At 41.1% G+C, this 25,085-nt stretch overlaps 2 protein-coding genes across 4 annotated transcripts; both read right to left on the reverse strand.

Annotated features, from left to right (window-relative positions):
* Window position 1: 1 nt before the first annotated feature.
* Window positions 2–18,404, reverse strand: LOC105561266 (laminin subunit alpha). Of its 2 annotated transcripts, XM_012011080.1 has the most exons (30): window positions 18,213–18,404; window positions 17,369–17,941; window positions 15,449–15,595; window positions 13,982–14,389; window positions 13,618–13,831; window positions 13,157–13,366; window positions 12,805–13,077; window positions 12,586–12,723; window positions 12,031–12,303; window positions 11,549–11,848; window positions 11,227–11,385; window positions 8,832–11,160; window positions 8,222–8,725; window positions 7,910–8,141; window positions 7,115–7,823; window positions 6,633–6,859; window positions 5,787–6,546; window positions 5,412–5,689; window positions 5,136–5,323; window positions 4,461–4,998; window positions 4,231–4,361; window positions 3,311–4,154; window positions 2,664–3,201; window positions 2,492–2,581; window positions 2,192–2,377; window positions 1,907–2,073; window positions 1,590–1,832; window positions 1,357–1,516; window positions 1,004–1,231; window positions 2–718 (listed from the first exon to the last, which is right to left on the reverse strand). In XM_012011080.1, exons 2-30 carry the CDS (start codon window positions 17,579–17,581, stop codon window positions 450–452), a joined length of 10,956 nt encoding a protein of 3,651 aa, XP_011866470.1. In that variant the 5' UTR covers window positions 17,582–17,941; window positions 18,213–18,404; the 3' UTR covers window positions 2–449. The 2 variants fall into 2 exon arrangements, with proteins under 2 accessions (XP_011866470.1, XP_011866469.1); XM_012011079.1 differs by having other exon boundaries at window positions 17,369–18,404.
* Window positions 18,405–18,504: 100 nt separating this feature from the next.
* Window positions 18,505–20,375, reverse strand: LOC105561265 (PQ-loop repeat-containing protein 3). 2 transcript variants are annotated; one of them, XM_012011078.1, is made up of 5 exons: window positions 20,176–20,375; window positions 19,512–19,963; window positions 19,206–19,428; window positions 18,848–18,968; window positions 18,505–18,783 (listed from the first exon to the last, which is right to left on the reverse strand). In XM_012011078.1, the coding sequence occupies exons 2-5, from the start codon at window positions 19,658–19,660 to the stop codon at window positions 18,650–18,652; spliced, it is 627 nt and encodes a 208-aa protein (XP_011866468.1). In that variant the 5' UTR covers window positions 19,661–19,963; window positions 20,176–20,375; the 3' UTR covers window positions 18,505–18,649. The 2 variants fall into 2 exon arrangements, with proteins under 2 accessions (XP_011866468.1, XP_011866467.1); XM_012011077.1 differs by having other exon boundaries at window positions 20,125–20,375.
* Window positions 20,376–25,085: the final 4,710 nt, after the last annotated feature.

Genomic DNA, 25,085 nt, shown 5'->3' on the forward strand with positions numbered 1-25,085 from the left:
ATTATATAAGAATTTGGATTTATTTACAAGATGTGCCGAATGCGATAACGCACAAATATTACATATATATAATTCACAAAATAAAAACACTTATGACTTTTACAAAAATTATTACCTTTTTAATGATCTGCATCGTTGTATTAAAACCAACTTCCTGCGTGCCTATACATATTTTATAACTTACATCCTTTATTAAATCATATCTTTGGTTACATCGAGCCTCCTTATCCTGTACGAATATTTTTTCATAGCTCTTATCGAGAAAGTATTTTTCCTAGGAAAACATTAATGGAACTACAAGTGCGAAAGTGTTTGACCTATTATTTTTGTTATTTTTAGATCAGAAGCGCATTCAGAGATTAATAAACTATTTCAAAGAGGAGGAGAAGAAATAGTCAGATCAGAATTTTGGATAAATTTGTATCACCTATTAGAATTCTTTCATCATTTTAAATAGTCGGGCATACACCGGTGATAACTTGTCCATAAGCTCGTTCAGGCCTGATGCTGATGGGGTTCATGTTGATCAGAATATTGTTGATGCAGCCGACGTATTGAGCCTGCGATGTACTACCTCGTAATCTTCTTCCAAGCATCGGATGGCCACCGATAAATATCGGATGTTTTGACAAGACTCTAGCCACGTTTTTGTTGCCGATTCCGGGCGGTGCCGGCTTGTGATCGACCGACAACAGTACTGCATTTTTCTGTTTGACGGCTGTTGGGGGGGAAAAAAAGGAAAATAATAGTAGTACGTGCGATTTAAGTAACATCGACAATAAGGCACTGCTAACCATCAGTGTCTTGTTTTAGTTATTGATACATTAATTTCCAATTGATTTTAAAAAATTATCAAAATTGAAATTACGACTCCAAGAGTACTTCGTAACGTTAAATTAGCTCAGTATACTATTTACTAGGGCTGTTACTTTTGATAACTTCGAAGATTCGAAGCTTCGAAAGTTCGAAGCCTTCGAAGGAAATCACTAGCCCTACTATTTACCTCGAATATTGTGCCAGTGGCCATCGCACAGGGAGTTTGGTTTCGTTGGCTCGAACGCGGTCTCGATCGAACCTCTCTGCGTCTTTATGAGGAACTTGACGGTACCGTTGACCATCTCTAGTACAAGATAATCCCTTTTACCGTGCACTGACAGTAAGTGTCCAGATGTTGATCGCGGTTTTATGTCCATTTGTATATCGACCGTGCGGTCCACGTTAAATCGATCCACTAAAAATCAATAAAATATTTCCTTTAGTTTAACAATATTCGATTCAGCTAATTGTTATTATCGACTTGAAAACAAAACATTTTTTTATTTAACGAAATGTACACTTGTATTAATGTTTCCTCACCTGCTTTGAATAAATTACTGCCGTTTCCTGGGAAGAAGAAAAGACCAGGTTCGATTCTCTTCGAGCAGGGTATTACGCCTATTTTTTCCGATGGCTCTCCAACAAGTTGTCCATTCATCATGAAATTTCCTAGACAGCCGTTAAATGTTTTATTGACACCCTGAAACAAAAGAATTTGTCATATCCTTGCAATCCTTATTATTTGTATGAGATTAAAAATCAGGCAATCTCACAATATTCGTGTACGCGATCTCAGATAGCTCCGGCAAAACGCCACCCACGAAGAACGGCGGATTGACATTGATAGTGGTGGTGTGTCCCGGCGAGGATTTAGTCACCGATTCTTCCTCGTCCACAATCAGCTGGCCGGTGTTACCTTGTCTCTTGAAGACCACGATATGCCATTGATTGTTGTTGATCATCTTGTTACTCTCTAGCAACGCTGCTCCACTGCCGCAATCGAACTTGTAGCGAATCTTGAAGGACAATTTTCCAAGATCAAGGTAATCTGTAAGATAATTTTTCCACGCGAATAAAATTACTTCCTTACCATTCCACCGACCATGTACACGGCGATTAAGTCTTGCTTATTAAGGTCGGAACTATAGAATATAATTCCATCGTCCGCCATTGTTTTTATATCAATCTGGAAATCGTAGTCATCTTTGTATCGTCCATTTAATGTCCTATATTCTAATCTGCTGTCCTTCGCAGTACCTTAAAAAGAGTCATTGAAAGTTGTTTGAGAAATTTTATCGACATAAATCGATATTGGATCAAATGTAATATTTTCATCTGTGTATTTTTTCAACTTATTTAGAAATGCGCAAATTACCAAATCGCCAAGCATTCTCAAGGTCAGGATCCGTTGCCGGGTAGTATGGCAAATGACACTTGTCGACAGTTTGAGGCTGTTCGGTTGGCCTTTGCGTAGTAGTGAAATCATAACCCGCGTTGATTCGTCCTTCCAGTTCTGGTTCATCCTCTTTATCAACTCCCTCTAGGTCGACGTCTATTATATCTAAAAGAAAATTATTTGTTTCTTTCCTGTTTGCCCATCATTGCTTATAGTAATACGATTTTTATATGTATAAATCATTTCACTCTATTATTGCAACGATTTTGCTTCGCTTACTGATTTGAGTCGACAACTCCACTGTATCCTCCGGACCTTCCGACGGTAGCAACGGTGGCAAAAATTCAGGTTCGACAATCGGTGTCAAAACTAAAAAAAAAGGTATAAGCGATTAAATCTAGCTAAAACGCATAGTTTAACCACAATTTTATTAGTCAATATTCCAACGTACGCGTCTGATCACCGCCCTTGCACTTTCCTAGGAACGCGTGTGGTCTCTCGGTCGTGTTGGCGAAATTGATAATGACCTCGCTGTTGAGAGTTGCGTCACCAATGCAGCCGACGAAGGGCACGGTTTTGCCATCCGAATCGACACTTAACGGTAGTCCACCGATGTACAAGTTGCCGTAGAGGAAATGCAGCGGCGGCGGCGCCGAATCGGTACTGTAGCTCTTTGTGTCGTCAATATCGAGACTAAGAGCCGACTGATCATGAGTGGCGGTGACCACGTGCCATTCGTTATCGTTGAACCTAACGTCCGACGGATTGGTCCTGAGTTCTTCACCCTGGCTGTTGAATACTAACTGGCCGTCCACCAACGATAGATAACTAGTAGCCGCGTTCTGTTGATCGTTGTTGATTGCGTAGAAAATCAGGCCGTCGCTGGCCGGTGTCTTGAACTTGAGATTCACTTGTAGACCGTCGGACGCCAAATTGCGCCATCTCACATAACCAGGTGTGTTTTTCTCGAAAGAAACGAGACTGGCAAACTGAAAGAAATAATTCCAAGTGTTAGCGATAAAACGGAAAACTGTATAATCCGAAGATTTAGGTTTTTCAAACAGAACACTTTTACATTTATAATCTGCGATTAATTACCCTGACTGGACAACCGGGCATGACTCCAAATGCTTGCACGTTGTGCGTGAGATCGACCGAAGTGTCGAGAATAACGACATCGTCAATGCAGCCTTCGAAGCCATTGTTGGTAACCGATTCGTAAGGATGCTTTGCGTTAGGTGGGTATCCACCGAAATAAATGTGGTCCGATGAAGCCAGAGGCTTGGTAGTTCCTTTCTCTTGACTCGATGCAACCGTGTGATCGTCGATCTTGAGCGCGCCCATCGTATCCTGTCTGATGGCCTCCAGAGTGTGCCAGTTACCATCATTGTACTTATCCGAGGACCTCAAAATAGTCGTACCCTCACCAAGATCGTACTGGTACAACAACTGACCCTTTCTCATTTCCAGAGACAAGAATTGTCTGCCTTTGCCCATTAAATAAATTAATCCATCCTCCGCGAAGGTCTTGAAAGATAGTTTGATGATGAACTTTCTGGTGTCTGGCGTAATCTGCGAACCCTTTTTGCTGAGGATTGCATAGCCGTGTCGATCGAAACGGTATCCCCTGCTCGGCGCGAAATTAATGAGCTTATCGCGTTCAAACGCGCTCTTCTGGTTGTTTTCACCGTCGACAAAGTTCCAGAAAGACACCGGTATATCGCCTATCATCAATTCTTCCATTTCGCCCTCGAAAGAAGACGCAGTCACAGCGTCCTGAATGCGGAAAGACGATGGATAACCACCGACAAAGAGTTTTGAATGCTCTTGATCTACGTTGAACACATAATAAGAGCCTTGCAAGGCCCGCTCCTTCTCGTACAATCTATCCTTGCCCTCACCAATATCCTCGCGAACGATTAATTTGAAATTCTTGCCAGTCCTATAAGAAAAAGTTGGAAAAATATCAATACAAAATTACTTTAGACTAAGTAATGTCAAGTAGTGTCGATGTCAACCTGTCGATAATTATCTGTCGCCACACATTATCCGATACGAATTTGTTGTGATTTATCTTCTCTGGTCCGGATCCCAGATCGACTATGAGCACAGGATATCCGCTTTCAATCAATAACGCCATGAAGTCATGCTACAAAATATAAAATTATCGTTAGAAACATTTTCTTCATATTTCTTTCATCCAAATTAACTCCCTTTTAAAATTGTTACATTAGACTTTTGGACTCACCATCTTAGAGCGTGGTAGTTTTGTCTTCTCCTCATTGCCAAGGTATAGCAAAAAGCCGTTGGTCTTGTTGGTCCTGAAATATAGGGATATTTTTGTGGATGTAGCTAGCAACGGCAGGCTCTCTGGATTCTTCAGTTCCAAAGTAGTGTTCCTGTAGAAGGTCAAGCCGGTCTTGAATCGATTAGCCAGTTCCCGGGCATTCGCGATTTTGTTTCTCAGGGCCTCGATTTTACTTTGTAGATCGGTCCCAGTTGCATCAATCGATTTCTGATTACCATTCAGACTGTTTAGCAAACTGGTAATGTTCGGCATTACTTTGTCTACAATATCCAGCTGCTTGTTTGCCTGCGATATGTCGCGGATTGACTCTGACGTATTTTTCGAAAGTTGCTTTGTCTCTCGCAGATCTTCCGGGATCTGATTGACGATGCCGTTCAGGTCATCTATGGCGACCTTGATGTTACGCTCCACAATCACTGCTTGATTCATGGCGTCATGTGCGACCGACGACGATTGCGAAGGAATGTTGCCAAGCGTCCTGCAAATTTTATTTATCAACGGATAAGTGATTTAATACTCACCATGCCTTTAAATAAATTTGATTGTATAATTTTTATATTTAATTATAGAAAAATAAGATCATTTGATGACTATAATGCAGAAAGCAAGCTGTACTTGTCAATGGAGTCGAGAATCTCCTTGTTGCGTTTATTTTGACTGTCAATCAGAGTTGCGTTGTTCCTTGCTTCTCGCAAATCGTTCTGAGGCTGACTCGTCGTTTTTTTTAAAGCGTGCTGCGCGACGGTAAACAATTTGAAGCTCTCGTTTCGAGTGTCCAGCATGTTTTGTTCGATTCCATCAGTCTGACATTAATAAACAAAATGAAACTTAACCAGTAAACGGACATGAATCAGGGTAATAATATTAAGATTATAATATCCAGTTCTTTACCAGCGATGTTGCGTTCTCAGCAGCGATTATGGCATGGTCTGCAGCATCTTTTGCGGCTTGAATTGCGGTCTCAATATCTCTGTATGCTGAAACGGCTCTCACTGCGTTAGTGTTGCGAGTGTCGGTTAGCAAACTATCCAATTCCAGCGAACGATTGTTCAGGTATGCCGCGTGAATATTAGCTTTTCTGACTGGCTCACTCAGGTTGAACAGCATTTCGTCATTCATAGAAATAGTATTGTTCAGTCGATCGGTTGCGTCGCTGAAAGTATTAGCTTCTAAAGAAAAGAAAAATCTATTATTTTTGCGATTATTTTTATCATTAGTTTTACTCAATTCTCAATTAAAATACCAAAACGTGGAAAGATCACTCACGTAGAAGATTCATATAGTTTGTCGCTTGGTTAAGAAAATCGCTGGCGTTATTCTTGAGCTGCTCTCCAGCTTCCAAGTCCTCTTTCGCTTCAGCGGTGGAGTTTTTCACAACGTCGAGGTTGCCAGTATGCGCAGCGATTCTGTTTTCTCGATTTAGTTTATCCACGATGGTGGCAATTTCTTGAGCTACCTGCACGATGTCCAGCAGGTCATCCATTTTGGCGCTGGCGTTTTTAATCTTGTCACTGAAATTGACCGCGGCGGAACTTAGGTTGCTAACTGGAAAGTTGTAATTCTGCATTTCGGAAATCAGGATATTAGCTTGGTCCGCTTGGTCTACGGCGTTGTCACGAAATTTAACAAAGGAGACGTCCTTAATTTTCTTCAGAATCTCTTTTGCCTCGTTCAGTGCATGATCGACCTTGGCGCTCGTCCCCAGTTCAATATTCAGCGCCAACGATTGCACTTCCGATACGATGTGATTCATTAGGTCGATCTTGTGCACCACATCTGATTCCAAGGTCTTCATGTCCTGCAACGTGTTCTCGGCGTTGTCCTTCCACTTGACGCTGTCCTCGGCAGTGAAATCAATTAGTCGTTTTTGATTGTACACAGTGTGTTCTAATTGCTTTAGCTTCTCCTGCAATGGCACCAGATTCACCCAACTTGGATCCAATAAATTAACTTCGGGATAGAGCTCGTTGACTGTGTCGTTGATAAACTTGAGTCGTTGATTCGTAAAGTATCCTTCCGCGACCGTCTGAAAGTGTGTGCATTAAGAATATATCATGTTAGATTAATGTAGTGTGGCATATACATATATACACAAAATTGTCTTTTATTTACACTATACTCGCTTGAGACAGGATTTAACAACTCGGTTAGTTTATCCGTAACATCCAGAAGACTACCCGTGCAGCTGCCGCAAGAGAAGCAGCCCTGTGCTGGGATGAGCACGAACCGACGCGGACAGTGGTCACACTTGTCACCAATCACACCAGGTAAACAGGTGCATTGACCGGTGGTTGTGTTGCAAGACACGCCGATGGAGTAACCAGTGTGACATTGGCACGCTAAAAGAGACACACGATTTTACATACGATTAGTCTAATGATACATTTAATCTTCAATTCAAGCAGATTTTAGTACATAGTGACTACTCAATGTAAGAATTGTCGAACGATTTAAGAGAGATTGGTGTTGTTCGTAATAAAAATAATAAAATGATAAAAGCAAATTTTTGTTCCAAGGGTTTTCCACTGACAACTTTACTCACGATACTTGTAAAAGCGACCAAATAATGATTCAAGAGAGATAGATGGTCTTACATTCGCATCCGTCCGATGTGTACTTGTAATATCCCTGAATGCACTGGTCGCATCTGCGACCAGTGACACCTGGCATACACTTGCATTGTCCCGTTTCTCCATCGCACTGGCTGCTCTCCGAGGCCAGGTCGCAGTCGCATGACCTGCAACCGTCGCAAGTGTCGAAGCCATAATGATCGGGCGCGCAGCGATCGCATTGCTCGCCAATAACATTTTCTTGACAGAAACATTGACCGCTGTAGCTGTCGCAGTGTTCTATCCCGCAGTCGTTGCATACGCAGCTACGACAGTCTTTCCGCTCCACGGCGTCGCCAAAGTAACCAGGGGCGCACAGATTACACGCCTCGCCATAGGTATTGTTCAAGCATTGTAAACACTGGCCGGTGATACTGTCGCACGAGCCAATTTGATTGGTGTCAATATTGCCGGAGCATTCGCACGGCTTGCAATAATCACCGTATATCTCGGGATTGCCGTAGTAACCGGCGGCGCAGGCTTCGCAACGAGCACCGTAGTATCCGGGCAGACAGTCGCAACTAATCTTATTGCCCTCCTCGTTCACCTCGCAGCCGGTGGCAAAGTTATTGGAGGCGACCGGCAACGGGCATGCACAAATTAGACAATCCGTCGGTGTGCCAACAGTGGCATTACCGTAGTAGCCTTGCTCGCAGTATTCGCAGTGATCGCCGACAGTGCCATTCTTGCAGTTCTGCGTAGAGAATCGGGAAAGTTACAGATTAAAAAAAAAAACTGTTTGATGGAACTCTATCCTGAGGAAATCTCTCAGAGTCTCACCTGACAGATGCCAGTGTTTACGTCGCACGTAGCCGCATGACCGTTGCATTGACAGGGTGCGCAGTAGCCTCCGTATGGTCCCGATTTAATCCTGTAATATCCTGAAGCACATTCCTCACATGAGAATCCTTGATAATTAGGTGGACACTGACAGTGCTCCACGCTGCTAGCCGGGATGCTGTATTGAGCCGAGTACTGTTCCGTTGTAACGTCCAAAGTCGCATATGATAATCTGTAAAGACATTTATTAAGGTAATAATAACGATTCCACAATTTCGACGAATCGTCGAAAGAACCATCCAAGATACATACGAAGCCGTGATACTAGGGTTCCAGTACGTGGCACGCACGTATATTCCACGTAGATCTTCGAGAATAACCATGAACTGTTCTCTGGTTGCGCTGAGTCTGTTGCTAGTTAAGAAGTTAGACTCGACGAGACGGACGGACGCCCTAAAGTTCACAAAGGATGGTGGCTGCTCGTCGGAATAATAAAATAACGTAGTATCGGCGCCTTGAAGGATAACGTCGGCGGCGCTAACAGCCTTGCCGAAGGGTCCCGTGCTATAGTAGACGCTATAATTGAAGTAGCCACCATAAGAAGTCAACATTTTACCGAGATAGGTATCGGGGGCCGAAAAGTAAACGACGTTCTCGAAAGTGTCGTTGGTGATGAGCGAGACTGTGAGTGTAGTTGCATTCTCTACAGGATAGGTCGATAGATTGGTGAAATTGCCGCTCTTATCAATAGGCGTAACCAATTCCCAATCGGCCATATCCATGAGATGGGTCCGGTAGAGATTCGCAGAGGCGCACCTGGTGAATGAGTAATACATCATTTGTAGAAAAAAAACTGGCACGTTAACAGCAATTAATCCCTATTAATAATAGTAGATTTATAATAGCGCGATATAACGCGTACCTGGTTGTCTTGCCAAAGCAGAAACACTTGGTACAACCATCCGCATTATCAGCCTGGATGTCGAAGGTGCCCTCGCGGCACACATCGCACGCTAAACCTTGCACATTCGCTTTGCAGTAGCACTCGGCCGTATATTGGTCGCATATCTCGCTGGTTGTACCGCGTAAATCACAGTCGCAACGCTCGCAATGTGGGAACTGCGAGTGACCAGGGTGACAGCGGTCACATTGACGGCCCATCACGTTCTCCTTGCAACGGCAGCCATTGTCGTCGCATTGCAGATTACCGTCCAGGACGCCCAAGGGCGAACAGTTGCACTCCTCGCAGCCGATGAGCGGGTGGAATCCGTAGGTGCCAGGCTCGCATCGGTCGCACCGTTCACCCGTCACCCGGGGCGGACAGGTGCATACGCCCGTGTATGGTTCGCACAGAGCCGGACAGTTACACGGTTTGCATCTAGGAAAACCGTAGAATCCAGTTTTGCAGATCTCGCATCGTCTACCGATGATGTTTGGTCGACAGGGACATTGGCCGCCGAATTTCTCGCACTCGAAGCTGGTAGACCCCTCGCTGTCGCAGTTGCATGACAATGCACCGTTGTTATAATTAGTTATTAGAGAAAAACTAGAGTCACGACAAAAACCGTCCTCGGTGACATTGATGTGAAAATGGTTACTGCCACAACGCTTGATGAACTCTTTCGTTTGGTCAAACTGCAACTTACTGAGGATTTTCTCGTTATACTGATCCGCCGGGATCACCAAGATGTAATCCAACCAGATACCGTGGCCGGTATCTTTCAGCGTCAGCACAAAATTTTCGATCAGCTGAAACCTGGTATCATCGTCATCGATTTTACGCACGATACTACGACAGCCGCTGTTACTAGGACAATGGGGAACCGGCACCTTTGCCTCGTAAAATTTGCCATTTTGCACCAGCACGTCTAGTTCGAACTGAGGATGATCCGGCTGATAATACTGTATCACAAAGACGTATTCTCCCGGCTGGGATACCTTTGCGTGGATATCCACCATGTTGCCATCGCCTAGATAGATCAATTTAGTGGCGTTATCGTAAATACCGGGAGGTCGATTTTCAGTTTCGGGAAAGTCGATGGACGTCTCGAACTCGATCTTTTTGGCGTCGGCGGCACCAGGAAACAGTCCTTGTACACATTTGCCGTTTTTCCTTACACAGATAGATTTAGGTTTCACGTAATCCAGCGACCATTGATGATAGGGAATCGCCACTATCGAGTCGATCGCGACGTTGGACGTCGGTTCTCCGGTCAGCACCAAGCTAACATAGTTCGATGGGAAATTCATGACGGCTACCTTGCCGTAGGTATCGGTGACAACCTGTCGACACGTGCTGGTGTATTTACAGGGATTCAGAGTGACTTTGCCCTTGCCGACGGTATTCGCCTCGATTAGCAGCACCGACGTGTCTTGCACGTCCCGCGGAGTGACATAAGTCACTACGAGAACATGAGGACCAGGTTTGCTGATTCTCAATTCGAAGTGGATCTCTTCTTGCTGATCGTTGATAAGAGGAACTTCATCCTCATCGATCTCTTGCAAAGTCTCGCGATCGGTAAAGTACTCGGTCAACGATATCCGTACATTGTTCTCGCTGAGAAACCCGCCGGCGCCGTGGACCGAATCAAATCGTGTCAAATTCGGATATCCGTAGTGTCTGCAAAGTCCCTTGTAGCCGACTTCGCAGGGCACGTTCACATCCTGCGTCAATATGCCGCCCTCGTAGTATTCTGACGGCAATAGAACGAAGTAATCAAGGAACATAATCTTCTTCGTGGCAATCTTGATGGACCAGTGTCCAGGATTCATTACCATGGGCGACGGATGGTTGCCGTGTGCCCCGGCGACCGTTACGAAGGACGGTCGGTTGGTCGGCTTAAAGTTGACTTTAAACTGTTGCTCTACCTCGGATGGATTGTCAGGAGTGATAGTGATAGTGCCGAGGATCGGCTCATTGTTGCGATTCACGTAACGCAAGATCATTCGATAGAGGGAAGACTTGCCGATGTCCACACCCAGCACAATTTCATCTTGCTTATCACTAAACTCAGCGTAACCCTTCCAACTCAAGTTCGGAAAGATGTCTTCCTCGAAGCCGTAACGGACGGCGTTGCCGATGGGGGTTTTGCCAACCTCGGCCTCGTATTTATATTGATGAAGAGTAGGGAAGTAATGTGCCTTTAAAGGCTCCTTACACGTAAGACCGGTCACCCGTGGTTGGCAAGGACACTGGCCAGTTTGCTTGTCGCATATCGGATTCACGGAACCGCCAACGTCGCAGGCGCAATCTTAATGCAAAAAATGCGTCATGTTAAAAATTAAATATTAGGAAACGGAAAAATCAAGTGACTTACCGAAACAACCGAAGAGATTGCTTTCCTGAAGATTATACGTTCCGTCGATGCATCGAGTGCATCCTCTGTCGGTTACGCCAGGTTTGCATATACACTGTCCAGTTTTAGTGTCACACTCGCCTATACTGCCGACGACTCCAGGAATGTTACACTGACATTCTTAAATGCAAATATGCTTTGTAAAAAATCATGTGTTATATATAATTATATATGTTTTAAATATATGTCACGTGTAACTATCCTTTTGACATTCGCCAAACATAATTACTATAGATGTAATAATACTTTCACAAAAATTATTATCTCCGAAACAAATCCGAACCTTCGCAACCGTCTGAATTATAAGACTGCAGATTCCAATAAAGTGGCTTGCACTGATTGCATATCCTTCCCTCGACTCGCTCCTTGCACTGACAAAGTTCGCCGGGCGGCAAGGAGCCACAACCTTGGAAAGTCGCGACTATGCCAGCCGGATCGCAGTTGCAACCCTCGCAGGTAGGGAAATTGTAGTAGCCCTCTTTGCACTGCTCGCATCGAATACCATCGAAGTTCTCACGACATTGACATTTACCTTCGCTATCGCAGGATACGCCGATCGAGCCATGACTATCGCAATTGCATGCTAAGAGCGAAATATTGAAAAACATTTATGACAAAATATAATCACTGATTACTTCAATTAATAAGATACACTAAAATGTGCTCAGATTATTAAAATACTCCAAGGTAATAAAATATATTATTACAAAGATTTGACTGAGATATAGTAAACAACGATAATTTTGGCGCAAGCCAAAGTAATACCAGTGCATTCCGGATATTTGTAGTATCCTGGGCTACATTGACTACAAGTTCTTCCGGCGAAATTGGCAAGGCACGAGCACTTGCCCGTGGAATCGCAACTGATGCTGGATGAGCCGACGGAGCTACAGTTGCATGGTACACAGTTGGGATAGCCGTAATATCCTGGGATACACTGATCGCATCTAATGCCACCGTATCCTTCTTTACACAAGCAAACACCATCGGATTTGTCGCAAATACCGGATTGCGTTCCGCGCGCATCACAATTGCAATCTGCATAAAGAGATCATGTTTTAGAGATCATAAATATACAATAGAAACGGAACTAACAAATCCTATTCAATTTTGCATTTTGTAATTGTCTTTATAAAAAATAAGAGTCTAAGAATCTTTTTACTTGAAGAAAAGAAAGAATTAAATCGCTGTAAAATGAAGAACAATAATAAGAAAAAATAACCACGAGAAAACTAGCCAGTTGAGTTGACTATAAGTTTCCCGTCTCAATTTTAAATAATATGTTGAAAATAGACTATGATATTAAAAATATTGACATACATGTGCAAAGAGGATAATTAAAATACCCGTCCTCGCAAATGTCACACGTTCTGCCTCCATAGTTGTTTTTACACGTGCAGTTACCGGATACCACCTCGCAGATATCATTCAGGGCGCCCACAGGATTGCAACCGCAAACTGAAATTGTAATGATTGATGTTACCTTCTAAGTAACTTTATCCCGCAGCTCTCGAAATAATTTTCAAGAGATTCACTCACATAAGCAGTCGGGGAAATTGTAATATCCTTCCGCGCAGAGATTGCAATAGTGACCGGCGTAGTTTACCTTGCAGGGACAATAACCGTCGGTTGCTTCGCAATGATAACCGTCTGTGCCCCGCAAATCACATTGGCAGGGCAAGCAGTTAGGAAAGCCAAAGTATCCGTAATTGCAAGAATCGCAATCCGGCGGTGTGAACTCTTTTCGACACTCGCATCTTCCCTCGGAATCGGTGCAGTTCCCGGTCGAGAAAAAGTCATCACAGTTACAAGCTAATTAAACGTAAAAAGTTCAACTTGTAAAATTCATAACGATTACAAAATACCAAGTTTGTATCTTAAATAAACTTACGTTGACACACGTCGGTTGCGTTGAGTGACTTATTCCAGGGTCTGTAGAACTTGGGTTTGCAACGATTACAATTGATACCCTCAGTGTTATGTTTACAATTCTGACAAATACCACCACCCTCGTAATTTCCGTGGATGTCCAATGACAAGTGTTTCTCGTCAATCTCTGAACTGTATGTGCACTCATCCGAATGCCCGAAACAGTTGCAGGCTGTAAATATTAATTCGCTGCTAAAGAAAGACAGTCTACTGGCAAATCTCCCTTGCACTCACAAATTAAAATTGTTTAAGGCATAAAAACTAACTTGTTCTATTATAAGTAATTCACCGATTCTAGAAGATAATTTCAGCAAATAAAATTAGTGTTCTGAACAGATTTGTTTGTTATTCGTGTAATAACTAATAGAATTTACTGCTAGCAAACTTTTCTTTTCAATATTAAAGAAAGTAAATTGTTTTTACGTTCGCATACGAATTTCTGCGACGCTGTGGACTGTCTCCATTTTTTCTGTTCGAAACCCTTGCAACATGTTGCACACTGAGGTCCGCAGGTATTGTGTTGGCACCGGCAAACCAATTTCTTTGGCAAGTTGGGATCCTGAATGTCGCAGATATCCGCGTGACCGTTGCACATGCAACGACCGCCGATGCTGATATCTTTAATCGAGTAAAAGTACTGCAATACAAATGAAATTCTTTAGAAATCGAATTATAAAAAGTTACAAAAATATTGGACGATGAAGAATATCGATTATAAACAATTTGTTTCAGCAACAAGCATAGATATAAATTATTTATTATAAAGCAACGTTTCGACGTCACTTACTCTTCTAGTAACGGTAGGATCCTGACGAACGACAGACATCAGGTGCCCCAGCAAATTCTTCGTCCGGAGAAAACGAAAACGAACGTTTGTCGCTCGCGTCCATTCTTGTAGTAAAGTCGAATTGAAATAATGCTTCGCCGAGGGTCGATTATTTAGGATTGAAATTGGAATCTCGCCGCCCTCGAGTGGGACAACCTTTGAGTATTCAGTCGTGCAGATTACGCTATCGTCTCGAATAATTGGTTTGTGGCTGTCCACCCCGAAATAGGTCAGACAATCGCTGGCGGAATCCGAAAAGTATTGCCAGGGTGACCAGGTCTTGCCGTGATCTTTCGACTTCTCTAGGACCCAGAGTCCTGGCCGAGGTGAATTTCCCATTCGCACGTAAACGTAAGCCACGTGAAATTCCTAAAAGGAAAAAAATGTCGTTTGTTTTAATCAAAATTTTTCCTTCTAGTTCCTCGTTGTTGTCTTTAGATAAGCATTATATGTCCGTCTTTCCCTTTGCTTTTCCCGAAACTGTCTTGCCGCAGTAATTATTACATTATTACATTATTTTTCGGAGAAATCCATCATTGCTTTGCCTGTTAAAACTTATTGGCTTTCAGGCATTTAATTTCGTACGTGTGCGTGCCTGTTATTTCAGACAGGATAACGTGAACCAAGGGTAAAAACCGAGGACTGAATGCCAGATGTGTGCCACCCATGGTTTCGATGCGGTAAGAGACACCGTCCTACAGTTTACGTGAGAGAAAAAGTGAGATGGAGAGATAGAGAGATAGAAAGAGAGATTTATTCTTTGAGACAGTAGGTTCGAGAAATTGGGGAATATAAAAAATCTAGAGCAAAATAATATAGGAAGGAGGGAGGGAGGAAGGGGGAGGGAGGGGGAGAAAGAGAAAGAAACAGGAACGGTAAACCAACGGTGTTAAATAAGCCTTTCTAAGATGATTAGCGGAAGAGTGACAGCTATTGCGTACGCTGCAGCCGCAAAGATAGACTGCACTTCTGATAACAGCTAATTGCATTAAGAAATAAGTTATGTCCAGATATACAGCGTGTTACGTAAAATTTCTCTCCATTTACGCTATTAATTATATGAATAAATATCGAAATAGTTTATATTAATTATAAAACGTATCATTGGATCAATTGTGTATTAATTGAATAAAAACTAAGATATATATGCAGAAAACTTGCGGAAAAATGCATGACTATTTTTAACAATATTGTTGACGATTCCGTTCCTTCCTCGTCTTTCATTACTCTCCGGAAGCAAACCGAAGATAAATCTTCCCACTTGCAGGAAAACGCACGCCTACTTGCGCGATAGAATGTTTACATCGCATACCGATAAAAGAATCGCGCATCATTATTTCCTGTCGTTTCTGAATCAGATCCTCTCGAATACGCTACGAAAGTTTTCATTGTACTAATCCCCATGTTTTACATCATAGTTATATTTACCTGTTCCAGGTTGATCGTCAGATTGACCTCATTATATTTCATCCCTCTGGATAAAGGTGGTGACTGCCACCAAGTTTCCATTCCATCGACCGCATATTCGGGCGGGTGCCTTTTCTCAGGAATATCAGGATCGCAATAATCGCAAACCTACCGGAAAACAAAATTATAAATGTAAGCGGAGAGAATTAACTCATTATCCGAATCTGAGAACATTTATTTTAGATATGAAATAAAGTGAAAAATTTCAAACAAGAAATTAACCCATAATTCTTATCTATTTCCTATCGTCACATGCATCCTCTACCTGCTATATTGTATGAACATTTTAAGAAAAAGTTTTGAATAACGAATCTTAATATAAAGGAGCGAATTTAGATAGTCGAAAAATAGATATGTAGACAAAGATTTCTTTCTCCGCAATCTGTGTATGACATAGAAAGCTTCTTAATTTCAGACGGGTGAACGATCGAGTGTTATCGGGAGGTCATCATTATCTTCCGTTTTATCACACTTTTCGCTTCTGGTTCACTTCGGTTTCGTCTCCTTTTACCCATATAGATAGGTATACGATGTTGTAAGCTGATGCCTTATTCTTGGTGTTAATTAATGAGATGAATGTTGGATCAGCAATACGGGCACAATTAAAATACAAAGAGATTAGCTTTCGATAATTACAATGCCAAGTGAAATTTTCAAACTTTACGATCATATTAATATCGCGGCGAAATTAAAATTCGGAAATTAAAAGCGCGTTATTTTTGTACTTATAATAAATACGTTGTACGCGCGGTTTCTACTTTCGACGAATCGATAACGAAGAATTATGTGCTCGCAAGGAAATGCGATCCTACGAGCCTATTGCATTCTTCGAACACAATCATAGACCCTGCGAACTGGTTTTTAGCTGGTTCTTTCGTACGGAAGAGCTTTGTCGTCATCCTTTGTTCTGATTCGCCGACAAAACGTTTACATGTTAATATATCACAGAGATTTAATTTTTGGAACAGCCAAGAATGGCAATAACGCTGGAGAATTATGTTATTATACAAGTATACAGAAATTAGTTTATTTATTTATAAATTTATGAATTGTTTTTTGTTTTTGAATACCGGAAACAAAACCTTGAATAAAATAACTTGGCAAAAGTTTTTAAATGTTACCTTAAAAATTAAAAATACAATTGTGTAAAGGCATACATCATACATTTGTTAATACAATGAATATTACAATAAACAAGATGAAATTATCTCATTAAATTTCTTTGTGTGTTTACCGCTCGATTGATGAAAGCTAATCTTACATCAATAGTTTAATTCATCTCTTGTGATTATTTATCGTAACACCTTATCGTAATTTCCAGATAGAAAGACAGATGAAAAAAGTGCGAAGTGATTATACATATAATTATAAATGTTTATATAAAATGTTACATTTACTTCGACGATATATGCAAATAGCTATTGGTATAAATAGAAAGACTATGTGAAAGAGGATAAGAAAAGGAAGTAATTGAGTAAGAGAGTCAATGCCTGATAAACTCTTGGACTTGTAGGACCTAATGATAGTAGATAAAATTCGGTGCGAATCTTGAAGACGAAAATATCATAATTTCTTCAGCATACGAGAGTATTCGTTAAGCCAATTTTCATCCTATTTATATCATATTGAAACAGCAGATTATTGTACATCTAAGTATCAATTTAAACTGTGAGAAAATTACTTTTCATATCTATGTATAAAAAATTTACAAGTTTTTAATATTTTGTAGTTTCAGTCAAGGATTATAAAAGTTTTCTTAACTTTTCATTTAATTTCGATTAATTGGGTTGCGAAAGAAAGTCTGATAAATTCAAATTACACACTGTATTACAAATATATCAAGCCCGTCCTTTCTATAATATATTTATCGCTGCTAGTTACCTGGCCTTGAATCAAATTGATATCTTCATCCTGATCGGCGTTCGCGCCGACGAGTTTGCAGTAAAGTTCGGGGCCGGTAGTATCGACGCCGCACGTAGCCGAGGCCACGATCTCCTTGCCCTCGGCCAAATTGAAGTACGGCGGCGTCAGGATCTCGCTCCTGGACAGCCGGACGATCAGCAGAAGACCGGCGAAGGCTGCCGGCAGCCGCATTCTGTCAGCGGCAGAAAATTCGACACCTTCTCAAATTCTTCCGAGGAAACAGCTCCACTCTTTTTTTTTTCTTCACTTTCGTCTTCTCTCCACCGTCTTCGTCTCGCTCCCTACCTCCCCCCTCGCTCTCTCTCGCTCTCTCTCTCTCTTCCTCTCCCTTTCGTGAGAGACGCGATGAAGCCTGGACGCTCTCTCGGTGCCGACTGTCTAGACTAAAGTTCATCCAGTGCCGTCGATTTGCCAGATGAGGCAAACTCGGTGGGGGTGGATCAGTGATCTTCAAGTCGGAGTTTGAGTCCCGCGTGGACCCAAGATAAGACATCCTGAGGTACCTTACGTCCTCCAAGTTCCCATCTTCATCTGAGGTTGTTAAATTTTTACGCGAATCTATTAAATTGTGCTCGTAACAAAGATTAAATAAATAAGAGAGAAGGAAAATTTTTCATTTTTACGCAATCGCCTTTTCCTGACATTTTTACATATGTATGTAAGTAGATATCGTAAATTATGGATGTTTGCATACAGTTTATGCACACACACACACACGCACACACATACACACACATATCCCAATTAAAAATTTCCTAAAAACATTAATAATTTATTTATAACGAGATCTTATTGTCCCCACCTTTTCTTACGAGGGTGATTGTACGACGAAACATAACTTTGAAGATCACTGACTTAGAAGGACCGAAACCACATGGCATCTTTCATACGCGCGGGAAGCTCTTGTTTATAGCTTGCTCAACGCTGCATTATCTTACAGGAGAGTCTGATAAATCTAACGTCTTGTATAAACAAAGTATATAAATTGTTATTGACAGCTAATTGTGAAATACTCGCGATACAATTACAGTTGTTAATTCCTTCGCTTTAAAGGTATGTAACGCGAGGGAAATAAATCGATGTCGGGGGGTAAATAATTTCTATATTTTATTAGCAGAAATAAAATATGGTATACCTTTTGTGACTACGCTCTCAACAAAGAAGTCTTACATATGGCACAAATCGTCAATTTCGTAGCATACACTTGCGACTAGATGTACAATCTCCCTGTTATTTACTTTAATCCTGCTTCAACGGACGGCTTCTGTAATAAAGAGCGGAGAACATGATGCTGGAGCTTAGCAGGACCGAGATGACGAAGTTCCCCAACAGCAATATGTCGGCAGAATCCATCCATATCGTGAATACCCTCGCTGAAACATAATTATTTGACTCGTTTCCGCAAGTTACCTTGCACACCTGAAGCGGGCAACTTACTCAGGTTAGTGAAGGCGGATATAAACCAGGTGAGAGGCGATACCGACTCCGCGTTTTTAGCTCGAAGTATAGCCAGCAACTGAACGACTTTACTGGAAGCTGAGATCGGCGTGCACATCGGCTGAAAACCCAAATAAAGCTCATTTCAAATAGAGTCCCTTTAATCAGAGTCTGACCAACAGGCGAGTTTCGGCAAAATGATGCGGGAAAGAAATGTATTCCCTCTCACTCTACATACAGCACGTTTCTCTCTTGCGTTATTATGCCAAAACTGCCCGTTGGCCAGATTTTGATAAGAGGGACTCTGGTTTCAAAGCATAATGAAAGAATAATTTGCAATATCTGGCGTTGTACCAACCGCTAAGAGTGTAAGTACGATTTTCGGAACAAATCCCAGTAGCAAGCAACTGCTCAGCGTAAAGTACACTGTGGCACCTAACAAGGACCACATGTTGATTCTCTTCAAATATTTCAGCACGAAGAATATCAGTATGTACTCCTGCACTAATATTATCGGATATTCCAAGTAGGACAATAACGAGTATCCATTCGCATAATTGTAACTGGTCATCACAGTGTAACTGAAGAACAGACAACGTTAGCAAGTTATTTGTGAAGAAAATAACAGCGAAGGGGCTCGCAAGACGCAGCCTCGTGGAGTCACCTTGTCAATTCTAAAAATAATCCCAGCATCGACATCTCATCGGCCGATTTTACAGCAATTAACTTCAATATCTGCGGAATTTTCAGTACAAAGCACATGCCTATTGTTATCAGGCTCAGCAAATCCGCAAATTGATGCAGCAGTGTCATTTTTATTGCTTCTCCTTGCCCTTTGACCGTTGCTGCACTTGTATAGGAGCTTCAATATCGCGGTATCATTATGATATAACTTTTAACTTATCCAGCTAATTGGCAAGACACTGCTTCATTTCATCTTTAATCTCTTTATGGCTAAGTCGATAATCACAGTAAAATTATCACACATCTCAGCTTCCTGCAGCACGTTTCATGAATCGTCCATGTATACCGTAAAATTCCGAGAAACTGTCACTTTCCCATCACTCGTCTGGAGACGTTACTTTTTTTTAACAGCTAAGCTAGCGCGTGCACTCTCTGCAATCAAAGTGAAATAATTATGTATTTGAAATTTGACGAAGAGGGAAATTGTAATGCACTCCAGGTCTAGCTTTCGACCGAATTGATCTTCGTTAGAAGACAGGTGCTACTAAAAGTAGAAGCAGCCAAGTCTAGTGTAGCAATAGAGAGAAACAAACCTTACGTAAGAGTCGTTTATGTTGTAAATGTTAAATTTACGTTTTTTTTACCTTTTGGTGAATTTGACGTATCGTTGTAAAACAAAGATTCGAAAGACAAAAGTCGCCGCTCGTTCCTTTAAGACTGGTTTAATCAAGCGCTAATAAACTTTTCTTGCGCCCTTATGGAAACGCTGGAAGCACCGTCGACCGTCGACCTACATGTCATTTCGCGCTACACACGATGCATTTGAGGGTTAGGAAATCTGTCATATCGATGAAACGACACGTGATATGAGCATGCGCCAACACAAGTAGCGCGCGAAATATGAAATTTAACGTCAAATTTATGTAACACATAATTCACGTCGGCAAAATGCAAAGTGTGTAAAATGATTAATTAAAACTTTATCTTTTAATTATACTTTCTTACGTTATTTCCAAAACTTATCTCGAGCCAGAGAAAAGCCTGAGAGTTGCCATAGCCGGGTTTTAGGTGATCCTCGAATGCTGTACGTACGCCTTCTGTGGACATTAGAAAACGTAGATATGCCGTGCTTTCCAGCAAGCGACACAAGTCGACACAAATGTCGTTCTGTCTTTCTTCGCATTCAATGAATAATAAAGATAGAACGACACTTGTGTCGACTTGTGTCGCTTGCTGGAAAGCACGGATTAACTACGTATAAGCTAATGGATCTGTTTTTTTATAGGTGAACTGGCTGCACTAGTTTAAAGTTTATCTTTTTCCCTCCACATTAGGAGGAGAAAGATAAGCTTTAAACTAGTGCAGTCAGTTCAGCGATAAAGAACAGACCCATGTATGAATCGCGCTTATAGATATCCGTCTTGTTGGCTAACCGAGCACATCGACGGCAAATCGCGGGGATTCACCGATCGCGCGATGATATCGATCACTAGTTATTCGCAGAGAGCAATCGCGATTTCTTACCGTACTTGTCGCGAACGCGTATCAAAAAAGTATAATTATACGATATACGGAAAGGCGCGGCCGGGCCACTAACTCATTCGACTGTCGCCGCGTAAGGGTGGAGTCCCATGGAGCGGAATACGCGGAAGCGGAATCAGCGGATCGCCAATCACAAGACCGTTTCGACGGAATTTTTGAAAGGGCTCTATCAGAATAATCTTGCGATTGGCGATCCGCTGATTCCGCTTCCGCGTATTCCGCTCCATGGGACTCCACCCTCAGACCCTGCGTACGGCAAATGCCACTTCACTCGCGAATTCACACTTCCGTTTGTGAAGTCACTTGACACTGTCACATCCAAATGCCACTTTTTCGGTTTTCACTGTGTCCGATTGTCACTGAGTTCGATTGCGCACTACGAACATGTTCGATTAAATCGTCGCACTGATACCCGCGCAAATCACTGGCACAAATCGCGGGAATTCAACGATCGCACGATGATATCGATCATTGATTATTCACAGAGAGCGATCGCGATTTCTTACCGTACTTGTCGCGAACGCGTATCAAACAAGAATAAATACAATATACGGAAAGGCGCGGGCCACTTTAACTCGTTCGACTGTCGCCGCGTAAATGACCCTGAGTACGGCGTGACTTTGTTTCGGCGTAAAAACAACTCGGTCGCCGAGCCCCGGTTTCAAGAAATGACGTAGCCCGCATTCCTCGAGCGGCGTAAACAACTCGGTCGCCGAGCGTTTGTTCGCGTTCCGAGAAATGACGTAGCGCGGTGAACACCTCGCCCCTCGGTCGAAAACAGTCTATTGTACCAAATTATTCGGCGCGAGTCAGTCGAGCGAGGCGGGTGTTCCGCGCGTTTACGCCGTCGCTCCTCGTAACGCGATCAAGGTCCGGTTTCACCAACGTCGTTTAACTTATTAAGCTTAGCTCAACTCGTTCTTTCTCTCCTTCCAACTGTTACTTTAAAATGAGACAAACATGAATTAAACTAACAATAAGATTAAAGGTAAGCGATGTTTGGTGAAACCGAGCCTAATTCCGACGCGATCATTTCCTACGTGAATCTCGATCATCTACGCAACGCGATCGTTTCGTACGAGAGTGTTAACATTTATCAATCGCGTTTAAATAATTGTCGCGATCCGTAAATTATAATATATCAATCGCTTGCCAGGAAATAATCTCTTTAACAATTATACGTACAAAAGTGCGCGCATAATATAAAGTGTCTATTTTCGTCGCGTTCGGGAGTGCCGTTTAAATAATCGAACTAAATAAGACTTTTCAAAGCCCATTTGAACCATGGGATTTGTAAACGGGAGTGTAAAATCGCGCGAAACGATCTTTGTGTTCTCGCGAGTGTGCTGGAAGATAATCTGAGTGGAGGAGCAGGCCTGGGGAAGGCATCAGGCGCCGGCGGAGCAACTTTACGGTAATTGTTATTTTTCATTTTGTGTCAAATTAATCTTTTCTTTGGTTTATTGTTAAGTCGTTTTATTTCGTAAAGAAACATTTAGCGCCAGTAATTGATTAACCAATGTAGAAAATTGCACGCCAGCCATCGGTCGTCATGCAATTTTCCACATCGTTTTATTTCATAATTTTATAAATTCGAAATAATACTTAAAGGACGAGAAGTAATTTGAGATTTTATAAAAGTTTATTCTCGTTAATATCTCGGCTTTTGCGGAACACCTTTCGCGCGATAATTATCAAACCGAATAAAAAGTTTGATACGCATATGAATTATACCTTGCACTATTATTAGTTTTCTTGAACGCTATTTTAATATAAATCTTATATTTTTATGTTACAGACTTAACTTAGTTAAACTCCGCTGCTGCGCGTCGGGTGGTGAGTAAAAAAATTTTTTAATAAGGCAACGAATCTACATTTCGTAGATCGTAGATGGTAGATCATAGATTAGTATATCTCATAGATCCGTTGCCTTAAATTGGATAGAGTACACCATAATTTCGTATTTATTTTTATATATTTTATCTAACGAAAGAGAGTGATCGCGATTTTAACTGTAAAGGGTTGGATGTCCCGTTGCAGTACATCACATATTTTCATGCAAAATATGACGAACATTATTAATGTGCTCGTCGAGCTAATCTCTTGTAGTCTATCCATTTTTCATTAATAAATTTATATAAAAAGTAATATGACGTGAGATTCTAATATTTTGTCGAGAACGCTAAAACTTAATATTCTTTTCATACGTTATTTGAAATTACTGATTAACTGGAATATTCAATTGTCGGCCTATCGTACGGAAAGTTTCTTTTCTCTGGATCTCACGTCATTTATTCTGTATGTGCATCCCGCGATACACTTTCAAGATGCGACTCGCATGAATACATGCATATTAGTTACACGCATCTTTGTATTTTCGCGGTCGGTTTTCGCGATTGATTTTTCAAAAAATTTTCAAGAAATTATTAATTGTTTGATTTGATTAATATTACAAATTTTAATTTACCGCGGAATATAATTGAAATATATTAAAATTAACGCGAAGTAAATTTCCATATCTACCACATACTTGAATTTCGAATTTGGAGATTGAGTCACGAAGAGACAGTCATTATCTATTCTCGAATAAATAACGGAAGTAAAAATATATTTGATTAGTTTTGTACAGAAAAATTTTTTAATTAATTTTCTTTAATTAATTTCTCGTGTTCGTGCATTTCGATACGATCGACGCTCGCATATAGTTCGAACCGTACGAAATATTTGTCGGTTACGATAATAAACCGACTATGGAAGGAGTTTTCTTCCTTCCTGATCTCTGGTCAAAATGACCAGACTGTATGGCCAGGAGCAACGAAAGGTATGTCCAATCTGGCCCAACGATGGAATACGACGTTAGTGGTCAATATTGGCCACTTTGATGGAGTATGTGATTTCTTCTTATGTGCCAAAATTCGGGTGGGTTATATTCTTATCTTCTTTACACATTCTCGCGTACGTGCAAAATTAAAAAGACTCCTATTAAATCGCGCGCGTATAACTCCAAACCTCTTATAAATCGCGTCGCGGTTTTAACGAAAAACCTGTAGGTTTATTAACAAACAGTTGAAACGCGGGTAGGTAGGAAAATGAATAAGACTATACAGCGGAATACGGATAGGTAGGGATTCGGGCAGGCAGGGACAGGGGGACATTACTGCATAATTAAAGAGTTAGGTAAAATTATAACTGCAATGTATTACTAATACTTATATTTGTAATCGGATGCATATAATAAGATGGAAGTTGTTATGCGTTTAAGTTTTTATTTTAAATTTACTTAAAATTTTTGTAGATGTGATTTACTTTTAAGAGATCGTTAATAAATACATTCGGAATATTTTTCATCCCAAACATTCAATATGTATATACATATTTTACATTGCAAAAATTTCATGTTATTTTATGCATACCGAATATTTCATATGTAACCTCGAGAGAAATATTGTATTGTATAGATATTATATTTTTTATTTTATAATGTAATTATTTCTTTTATAATATCGTATACATTGTAAAGGAAATTACAAGAAATTATTGTATGCATATCACATATTCATGTGTAATTTTATGTTATAATGGAGTGTACCGTTGTACATATTTTTATTATATATTGTTTTTAGTTTCACTATATGTATAACTATATAACTTTCTTTTTCTGTGTATCTTTTTATATATTTTTTAAAGTAAATTGTGAAAAAATTAATTAGGTTATAGAATGTAAAAACACAATTTTATTGTAAAGAAAAGAGGACCGTCGAGAGGAATTCGACGGGGGTGGTGGAGGGCCTCTACAAGTTGACGTTTTTATCGGATAAAAACTTGATTCAAATCCAAAAGGGAGGCATCATTTTATTTATAACCAGGAAAATACAAAGTTATAATAAAATATATAGACAACCAAGTTTATCGAGAACAATACTATAAATTTTGTCGGCAAAAAGCGTACAAGTTTGATACAGCGGAACGGTGTACGCAGAAAATCGCAGAACGGAATTAGCCTTGACCTTTG

The sequence above is a fragment of the Vollenhovia emeryi genome, unplaced genomic scaffold, assembly GCF_000949405.1.
Source record: "Vollenhovia emeryi isolate VEMERY1.0 unplaced genomic scaffold, V.emery_V1.0 DF939209.1, whole genome shotgun sequence".
NCBI lineage: Eukaryota > Metazoa > Arthropoda > Insecta > Hymenoptera > Formicidae > Vollenhovia > Vollenhovia emeryi.